This window comes from Syngnathus leptorhynchus, chromosome 10, assembly GCF_054491065.1.
Source record: "Syngnathus leptorhynchus isolate UIUO chromosome 10, UIUO_Slep, whole genome shotgun sequence".
Lineage (NCBI taxonomy): Eukaryota > Metazoa > Chordata > Actinopteri > Syngnathiformes > Syngnathidae > Syngnathus > Syngnathus leptorhynchus.
The window spans coordinates 9255629-9266210 of NC_141204.1; the positions used below are offsets into that span (position 1 = coordinate 9255629).

General features: G+C 47.0%; 1 protein-coding gene across 1 annotated transcript; it reads right to left on the bottom strand.

Annotated features, from left to right (window-relative positions):
• Positions 1-2995: 2995 nt before the first annotated feature.
• On the bottom strand, positions 2996-5538 carry irf2bp2a (interferon regulatory factor 2 binding protein 2a). Its single transcript, XM_085922763.1, has 2 exons — positions 4375-5538; positions 2996-4097 (listed from the first exon to the last, which is right to left on the bottom strand). Exons 1-2 carry the CDS (start codon positions 5210-5212, stop codon positions 3379-3381), a joined length of 1557 nt encoding a protein of 518 aa, XP_085778889.1. The 5' UTR covers positions 5213-5538; the 3' UTR covers positions 2996-3378.
• Positions 5539-10582: the final 5044 nt, after the last annotated feature.

Below are 10582 nucleotides of genomic sequence, written 5' to 3' on the forward strand. Positions count from 1 at the left end.
TGTAATACTTCACTGTCTCGCACATGCCATCCTTCCCTCCCACTCGTTACCCATTTACCTCGCTTTAACAGCTCTAAAATATTTCTATGGGTGAAAATGCGGAGGAATTACAGTTGCACAAGGATTTCTACACCTTAAACACGGCATCGCCCATTGAGTTTCACTTTTTGACACAATCACATTCTACTAGTGCTACCTCACAATGAAAACACGTCTTGTAACGTTGTGTTTTTAGTGCGTGTCTCCATTGTCAGCCAGCAGTGACCTTGAAAACATGCACTTCCTCTTCAGACCAAAAAATTCCCCCGCTCATTACGTATTTTGGAGACGAGCCACAGCGCCGTCAGCCAGGTATTAAGAACAGAATGTTTTGAGCAGATGACAGATGATAAATGCATACGCAGTCTGGACTCACACAAGGCGGCTAAATTTACCACGAAAACTATCAATAATGCAATGCAAAACATAAACGCGATGCTCGGACGATATTGTGAGTTTTGCGGAAACGTATCATTTTATCTCGGTGCACATTATTATTCCAAGCTAAGAGGAACATAAACGATTCGGAAATATCAGTTCCATCACAGAGAGCTCATATTACACAGAGGGATATTTCCAAACATTAAATGTGTCTCTGTGATAAGAAGAGTTTGTACTACGATATTGACAAAACAATAGAAAACATTATACACAGTTATCGTTGCGCAACTTCCACATGAATAAAGCAAACAGATGTAGTCGGCTTTTTCCAGTCAACGAGTGCACTCCTCGCTCTAAGTGTTGTTCCAGAGACAACAAATATGAACTGTGACCTATCCAAGCTGTGGCCTCTTTAACCCATCAACATCTTTGCGTAAGGGCCGCATGCCGAGCTACAGTTTAGTTAACCATTAAAAGGCGAGGCGGTGAGGCAACAGACTATCTCTTATTGCCTCTCACTTAGTCTGATGAACAGTCACATCTATCAATCAAACAGCCAATGAGGGATTTTGCAAGCATTGATTAAACAATATGGCGGAGTGATAAAGAATGCGGCAAATGTGTGTAACAGCTGAAACATCAAACTAAAGTTCTCACTCGAAAGCAGCCAAACGGAATGAATGAATTTGCCCGCGGAGACGTCAGTTTCGTTTCCACTTGGCGGAGACGTGTCAGTTTAGAATAATGTGGCAAGATAGCATCCGAGCCAGGTCTCATCGGCAGATTAAACATTAACGAAAAACCCCCTGAAGGTAAGGAACACAAAACCAAATGAAGGCAAGTGAGACATTAACTCAAAAGCGTCCCAGCATGCCTCAGTAGTATCAACAAAAGCGACATCATAATAGTTTAATGTGTTTTTTTTTTTTTGACTGTTTGCTGACTTGTCTCTGCTTATTAATCACACTCGCATCTGCTGTGAACCCATTTCACTAGCCCCAATACAACCACCAGTATACCTTTTTTTTTTTTTTTTCGGCACAAACATTACCGCCGTATTTGTGGCAGCGCATGCTATTTTCGTTAACGAACACGCATCGGTCCAGTTGCGATAACACTTTATGGCATTGCATACAAATGTTCTTTTGTGTGCTAGTACACAAGCCATCGCGTGCACACACATTGCTAATCTTGACGGCCATTCCATTATGAAGCACAAGTGGGTCAAAGTCCTGATTCATAAAATAAAGTGCACATTGACTGGTTAGATGGCGCGAGTGTGACTAACTGCAGCGCTGACCTTTATCAAACTAGGCTGGGTTTCTAGTTTTAAAGTCCAAGTGATAAGCGGCTGATAAGAACACCAGTAAACGGAAAGGGGTTATAAACAAACGGCGGTCTTTGAAATGGCACGTATTGAAAGATGAATCTCATAAAAGAGTTTATCTTCTTTTTTGTGTTTCAGGGTAATAGGACATGTTAGATTCAATCAACTTTTGTACTTAGTGTGCTAGGACAGCAAATATGATCACGGAGGAAAACATTTCGATGAATCCCCAAGGAGTTAAGAATAGAACTGCATTGGTTGGCACACCGTTGCAACATTTTTTAGCCCTGCAACTGACAGCTCAACAAAACATGAGCAGGAAGCAGATTGTGTCTCAAATAATTACGCAACTACCTACTACATCAACACATGCAGCACCCCCACCCAGCCCTGGGAGCAAGAGTGTCTGTTTGCTGCAGCGTCAGCTCCACGCGAGTGAGACTTCTTTGTCTGTACGAGTCAACAGCGCTTGTCGTTTGAAGGCACACTAACTGCCTTTTGTCATTTAACGACGGCTCGCACTTTGCAGGGACGGGTCGAGACGCCCCGTTGACATCACACACGGCGACTTGCCGTTTACACTTGAGCGTGCATTTCAGTATGGGGGAGCCCAACACTGCCTACTCTTGTCGATTTCTGCTCTTATTAGCGCTGAGACCTGCAGTCAGCGTGTTGTCAGAATGACCGAATGTGGGAAATATGTTTTGCTGCGCTACAAATGCAGCCCAATTCATGCTTGCAGTCTGCACTGATGTTTTTTTTGCGATAGGAACAAAACCCAAATGATGTCTGGCCCAACCTGCATACAAGCTGCAACTCTTGCGACGGATTCAGATGCAGATCAGAGTGATTCATAGCGTGACTTTCATTGCCACATCACGGTGGCGCTGATAATGGCGCACGTTCCCACATGAACTGACTCAACAGATTCCATCTGACTGAACATGACTTGGCACATATTTCAGTAGGCAGCAGTCAGTCACAACGCTGCGCAAATGGAAGCAATTTGGGGGTGGGGGGGTGGGGGGTTGGGGGGGTCTAGGGGCAATGAGCCTGTTATTACCAAGCGCGCTTTCATTTTTTACGAGTCGTGTGCGCAGAGACAGGGGTGCCTTTGTGCTGCCTGCTAGCCCACTTACGTCCGTCCTCCTGAGGCGTCACAACAAGCAGAAAGGAGCCCTGCCTTCCGCGCACGTCCGCAGCCCGGCGCCCCTTAACCACTCGAATGAAGCAAGCTCAGACAATCAGTTCATACAAGATCAAGAAATTGTATTTGGCAATTTTTAAACAAGTGCATACAAGTACAGCTAAAAGCATTTCAGTTTTGCCAAGTGCTCGTAGAGTAGCATTAGTCACATTCTACGTTAAACAGGAACTGCCACCAGACCTAGAAGTACATCGAGAATTGTGTTAAACATCAACAAAGAGGAACGTAGTCCATTATAATGAGTACATACCTTTATCTTCAAAAATATAGAAACACAATGTATTCAAAAATCAAAAATTATACAACCATGTTTACGAAGTATACTCTTCCCTTGGGTCCAATATGTACAAGTCCGTTAGTTTGTTTGAATGGTATGTATGTGATATTTATATATTTATACTCGTTTTCTCGGCTTGGAACCAAATCAAGGGTCCCTCTCCTTTTTTACTTTGACGTCTCCTGCCAGGATGGTGGCAATTTCCCCCTGCATGAAAGCCCACGGTACGTTGGAGCCCACCAGGGGACACTTCTCCCCGCTCGGACAGTACACTTCACCCGTGGCGCCTTGCTGCTTTATGCTCTCCCTCGAGCAGGGGAAGCAGAACTTGTGAGAGGGCACAGACGGGCACTGAACAAAGTGGGTGTCCTCTAAACGCTCGTGGCACAGCGTGCAGCACAGAGGTATGCTGCCCGGCACCGAGGAGTCCGGAATGCTTTGGGGGTGCACTTGGTCCATGCCTGGCACGTGGGGGGTACCTGCACCTGATGCATCTCTCTGCGCCAGCCTCCTCTGACTCATGGAGGAGGGCGAGAGGGGACTGCTGCTGTTCCTGCGGGTGGTGGAGTGGACCTGGTTGGCGTCCTTGGGAGAGCTGTTCCCGCCCGCATTGTCTGCCGCCATGATGAGTGCCGCCATGGGGGACTGGCCGTTCTGGGCTGCCTCCGGCGGGGTGGTGCGGGAGTGGGGGGATATCGTGGAAGGGGGGGAGGCGAAGCTCGGAGGGGGGACGGGTGGCATTTTGAGTCCGTCGGAAGGCGGAGGTAACCACTGCTGCGCCTCTCCGTTGAGCTTGGCGGCCGTGCCCTCGCTCTCGGGTTCAGGTGACGCTTTTCTCTTCATGCTGCGGGGGTGTTTTCCTCTGTCTGGAGGTGGGAAAGGGTTAAACAGAGAGCATGGATGAGTTGCTCAGACAAGGGCACATGTACAGACAGTGGAAAACATGTATGTGGCGGCATCACAGGCTGCAAAAAAACATTACCTTTGTGTGAGTTCGTGTGTGTGTGTGTGTGTGTGTGTGTAGCGAGGGGTCACATGGTACAGATAAAACACCATAGCAGGGTATTCTAGTTATTATTTAAAAAAATAATCATAATAATAATAACATCAAAGAAAGAAAATAAACGTGCTGCTACTGCCTACCTGACTTGGAAGCCGAGGCACTGCCATCATAGCCCATGGCCCTTTGTTGCATGGCCGCATGGTCCTTCTTGAAGCGGCTGTCGAACGTGTGCAGAGCCATGAGGTCCCGCACCGTCTTGCCCTTGCCCATCCAGTCGGGCTCCCCTCTGCCTTTGTGGCCGTCCGAGATCTCCGGCGTCAGGCTGTCGGGTCGGTGCTTCTCCTTGCCGTCGCGCTCGTGCTCGCTGCTGGACACCGAGGCGGGTCTCTTGCCCAGCTCGGCGGGACTACCGGCCGCCAGAGCGGAGGAAAGTCCCATCTGGCCCGGTCTGCCGTTGACGGCGTGCACGGGCGCCATGCTCCCGTTCACCAAAGGCACAAGATTCGGGGGCACCGCGCTATTCCTGCGCGGGTTGGGACTCTGGCGGTTCAGCTCCGGCGGCTCGTCAGGCTTAGGAAATCCATTGGGGACGGGGATGCCGTTCGCCTGACGTCCAGACTGGTACTCAGAACCCAGCCTGGGGGGTCGCTCGGAGGAGAGAGGGTAGCGATCCAACGGCTGCGGCGGCCGCGAGCCCGGGTCTCCCGCCGCCGCGGCGTGGTTGATCGCCTGGATCTCCTTCCCGGAGAGCTGCGACTTGACGGGGCCGGGAGACCTGCCCTCCTGGAAGCCGTGAGCCCGCTTCAGCTGGCGGGCCGTCTCGATGACAAACTCGATGCGGTCCGCTCCCTCGTAGTTAACACATCCCCTGCACACGGGTTCGGTAAAATCCCAAATCATGGCCCAGGGCATGCGGGGCAGGTCACACAAATAACATGACTGCCTCCTGGAAGAAGCAGCGACCGCCGCGGACGACATGGCGCTCGTCGTCGACCCCCTGAAAACAAACCCTAAATGTGCTCTTCTTCCTCTCCTCACTCTCTTTTTCCCCCCACCCCTTTGGAACGCGGGTAAAAAGCAAGTTCCGTGCGGCCAAAAAGCAGCCGAAAAGTGGTCCTTTTCCGGCTGAGCGAGTGACGATGGTGGAGTTTCACAGGGAGAAGTTCATGTCGGTGTGTACTTTAGTCGGGCGCTCGTCTATCTAGCGCCGCTGACTCAATGTACTACTGGCTCAATGTGGACCAGTGACGTCACCACGCCCGCTTCCACTTCTATTGACTTGATTTCTTCGACAGAACCCCCTCCACACGCGCGCTCCCCTCTCCCCCTACTTTACCGCAGCCTCTTGCCACGCACCCTGCCCTTTTTTTTTTACAAACCATTTCACAAGACAACAAAAACAAATAATCATTTACCCACGCCGTGCGATCATATTTGTGAGTAAATCCCTTATTTTCCAGCAAGTCTGCAAAATTGTGCAAAAAATAAATGCGGCTGCAGCCGAGCAACGGAGCGCCAGGGGATGGAAAATAACACTCGCACACACTCGGTAGAGCGCGGCTCTCCAGCTCCTCCAGTTGACTGCTGCTTTGTCCTATTTTCAGAGCTTTATCCGCTTCTGGGCTGAGTTTAAGCTTGTTTTTCTTCACGCGAAGCGCCTCTACGCCACCATGTGCTGCTGCCGCTACTACTACTACTCGCCGCTGTGCGGTTGAATGAGGTGGGTTAAGCCCCAAGAAAGACTATTCCCCCCCACCTTACCCATAAATAATTGTGACACGCATAACGAACAGAGAATTTTCTACATTTTTGGCATGCATATGCTCAACACGTGCTCACAGCTTCTGCTGCCCATGCGGTGATAAGAGAAGGAGAAAAGGAGCCTTCATTAGACATGAACCAGGAAGCTCTTGTGTCACGAGGTGGGGATTTCCAGACAGTGTTGTTAACTCCAATGCCGTTTAAAACAAACTCACCTCCTTAAAAGCACTAATGTGATCCAGTACAACAGCACCACCCACTCTGCTTTGCATAAGAATAAAGTGCCAAATGATAATCTTCTTAATAACATTGTTGTGTTGCAACGCACTCTGAGAATGGTGCACAGATCACCTTGTGCCCACATTTCAAAACAAGCACTCACTCAATGAGATTAGCATGAATCAGACGTTCACACGAGTACCGGAATATCTGAATATTGGTCGCAGCGATCAAGCTAGGTGATTCACTGCACTGTTAGTGGTTTTACTCAGTCGAAAGGGGGGGGGGGGGGTATCAGACATGTCGTCGCATAGTGCAACTGTGCCAAAATCCCCTCAAGTAAAAGTGCAGGTTTGAAACGGAGGAGCGTCTCAGTAGTTGAGATTCCTCCCTCTCATCTGCACTCATTCCAACTCATTGCAGCTTTTCGCCTCGGGCTTTGGGTGAGGCAATGCGTCTGAAACCTGCAGACACAAAGCAGGATGTGTTCGTGCAAGTCCATGTGACGTTGGAAAAAAGGAAGCAAGATGTTTAGTCACATACCCTCATCCGCCTCACCCATGTATGGGACGTGAGGCCATTTGGCCAGAAGCCTGGATCTGTGAATCATGCACGCTGGCTTCCTTCAAAGACTCTCCACCAACCAAATCAAGAAGTTATGTCGCACTATAATTATGCTCTTACCACATGATCTTAGATGATTGCATTTGTGAAGATGCCAACGTATGAATGAACACGCCTGTGAACCCGTGCACAGTTTTAGTCCCTGCGGGGAGTCGGCGAGTTATTTCTGACGGTAACCAACAGTCGAAATGACGTTTCCTCATCCTCGCATTATCTCAAATGGATTCCTTGTTGGGCGAACAACAGTAGGAAGTGTTGTTGGGCTTTATGACACAGTTAGGAAATGACTGCAAAGGGAGGAGGGGGTAACGGGTAAATAAACAAATCTTCCTTTAAGATGGGTGGGAAACAGTCGCCTAATGCTCGGGGACCTCGAGAAAACATTTGTACTAGCAAATAGCTTCACGTTGCAACACGGCAAGGCCACATGCCAGGATTCTAATAAATCTGAAATCATCAAAATTTGAAAGACCCATTGACGTACAAAAAAAATAAAAAATTGTTGCAGTGGCTGTAGAGCGAAAGAAGAAATGGAATGTACAAAGGCGACAATGAGGAAGCCAGACATGCACAGATGGCTGGAGTGGCAAAATGCAGCGTGTATACAGTAAAAATCAGCAGCGTGTGACCCGGCTGGCTGCTGTCTAGTTTCAGTGGAGCCGCTCAAGCAGATGGAGTGGCTGCAGAATGCTGCTTTTCAGCAGTATGGAAAATGAGACATGAAACTGCCAATGAGAGTGACGGCCGGGGAATACCCGGCATGTGACAGCATCGCACGCCTGATGAGATGACATTATTTTTGTACTCTTGCACTTCCCCACTCTTTTGAATATTAGAACGACAATCTTTTATTCATGGGAGAGAATCATTTTATATTCTCTCTGAAGTTTTCTGTCGTAAAAGTGGAGCACACAAGATGTTTTCAGTGTTTTTTTTGTTTTTTTTTCATTTGTTTTGTCCCCCCACCACCACCACCCTTGTGTTATATAACGTGTTTAGCTGCTGAGGCGAGCACCAAACTATGAAATGTTACACAGACATAAAAGGAGGTTAGAACAGGATGGTGTGAGGCCATATTAGTGAGGGGGGGGGGGGGGCAACACCAGTGTATTATTGATACAGTATGTCTCATATTATTGTGTATTGATCTGTGATTCACTCACATTCTTTTTTTTAGCCCCCATTTTGAAACAATTAAAGCTAACCCTTTTTGGATAATGTGAATTTTCAAAACCAGCAGCATCTTGTTTAGTGCTGCAAAATTTTGGCATATTGGAAATTGTCCAAATTGCAGTCACCTTTAGTGTCAATTCAAGTTTTTTTGGGGGGTATGATCCCGCTTTGAAAATATAAGTAATATGATGAGTGGCCTGAATTTGATGAGATTTGATGAATTTTTTCTGCCCCATCTTTTTTAATTTGCCAGCAACAATACAAGCGCTGTATGGTGGCAGTGAACTCAACTTAGCTCACTTGACAACATCAGCAGTTTGTCAGACGGTGAATGATCCTTTGAAAAAGAGGCTTCAAGCTGCTGTTGTTTTTTTTTTTTGCTACACCCAGTTGAAGTTTACTATCAAGCTAAACATAAAACAAAGACAATGACACATAGCGTGTTTAAAACAACTACTACTTGGGTTTCAGTATAGTCTGTTCCAAAATGCACCATGTCCATTGAATTCAAACAAAATGCTACAAAACAGCGTTTTGCTACAAAACTCATTTAATAGTCGTATCCTTAAATTATTTAATTATGTTATGGTTTTATAGAGATAGTATAAAATAGTCATACAAAGTGGTATTTTTCTAATTGTAAAACACATTACAGCACTATTTAGAGCGTTTTTATGCCCGCCTGGCACAGAATATTTCAAAAGCTAAAGGTAATTTGACATACAAGTTCTTTTAATTATAAGTGCAGTAACAGAACAAATTAAACACGTATTCATTTGTGCTTTCTTTTCAGCAGCCTCATTAATTAATATCTTAGACACCAAAGTTTTCTAAAATTCCCCAGCTAAACCTGCCCTGAAATATTTTCAGGTCAAGTGACGTGTGATAATTGGGAGAGTCCTCTAGTTAGGGTTCTAGACATAACCAAGTAAAACGCACTGCCGCACGTGACCGACTGTATAAAATGGAGGAATTCACATAAAATGGAGGGTCCGTCGGCAAAAGGGAAGGAAAAATGTGCCGGTCGAGTGGAATCTGGGGGCTGCAGAGGTGATGTCATTGGGCTGGAGCAAGAGGCACGGAGTGAAAAACAAGTCTTCCTCTTTATTCTGATCCTCTTTGCAGTCCCCGCAGGAGGTGGGGCGTGGTGGGGTGGTGGGTGGAAAAGGGATGAAGGAGGGGCGTGTGTGCCGAGGGGAAGGGGGGGGGGCATTCCTGGCAGTCGGCCAAGGCAAGGGCTGCTGGGAAATGGCAAAGGATGCCAAGCAGGCCCCACCGCCAACATTAGAAGCTCACATCTTTGTTCTCAGAAACCTGGTGTGCTGCCAAAGGCCTCATTTGGGCTCCATGGCATGATTACACTGGATGTAGGCCAACTACTGAGAGAGCCTGCTCGCCCTACCCGCCTGCCCCCACCCCTTCCTCCCTTCCTCTCTCTCTCTTTATGCTGCCTCCCAAGGCTCTCTCTCTCTTTTTCCACTGCCTTCAAAAGCCTGCTGCCAAACATGCAGTTGTTGCCATGGCTGCAGAGAATGGAACATAAAAAAAATAAAAAAAAGTGAGTAATGAGTCAGGCTTGGACACAGATGTGCCACATGTGTATCATTTAGAAAAAAAACAAGGCGGCAATACATCCCCTTTAATCTGCTAGCCTAGTCAGGAGGCGGGCCACTGGGTACATTTTACAAGTCCTCAGAGGGGGGAAAAAAAAATCCAAGTGAACGTTCCGCTCACATCCATTTTCATACATGCTTTCAAGTATGCGGCTCAAGTGCACATGCACTCGTGGTAAGCAGGTACAGGAAGACCTTCTGTTGCCTTCTGGAAGCTTGCTTACTTTGTGAGCGAACAGCATCATTTCCTGTCTTGCGGAAACCCCCCGAATATTTTCAGTTACAAATAGAATTAGTGAACGCCCCTTCCCTTGCCCCTGGCTTTTTGTTGTTCAATCCACTACTGGCTGCTTCGCGTCAGCTCCCGTAATAAATAACGTCACCTTCATCGCCATTTGTTTATCTTTAAAAGACAACTTTAGCATTGAGGTTTTTGCTGTCACAAAATGGCAGCCCCATCGCTATATAATGTGGCCCTTTTGTTACGACTTGGTGAACAAAGATCCCTGTAATCTAAAAAAGCTATTTTGAAAATGGCCCCAAAAGATTTTATTGATTTATTTTCTACTCGAATGAAAAAAAAAATTGCTTTTCATGCTTTGTGTTCACTGTTTTCCTCTGAGCCAAAAACAAACTTTTCCAATGCAGGCTTATTATTAGGTCTATTTTTGAGCTCGAATACGGTGCTTGACATCCTTGGCGAGGTAGCTAGCATGCCTAAATTGCTCGTTTCCCGGTGCCGAGCTTTGCATTTATTCACAGCTGTTTGTGTGAGCGTGTGTGTTTTGTTGTTGTTTTTTTTTTATGTTTTGACATTCCCACTGTCCTTTACTGTTATTAGCTGGAGGACCCTCGTGATTTGTGCGAGCTGCTTTGCATGTATTCATTTGCTTAACCAAACAGTTGCATAAACCCCTGGTAAATAAAACATAAAAATATGCGTGGACATGCATATTTA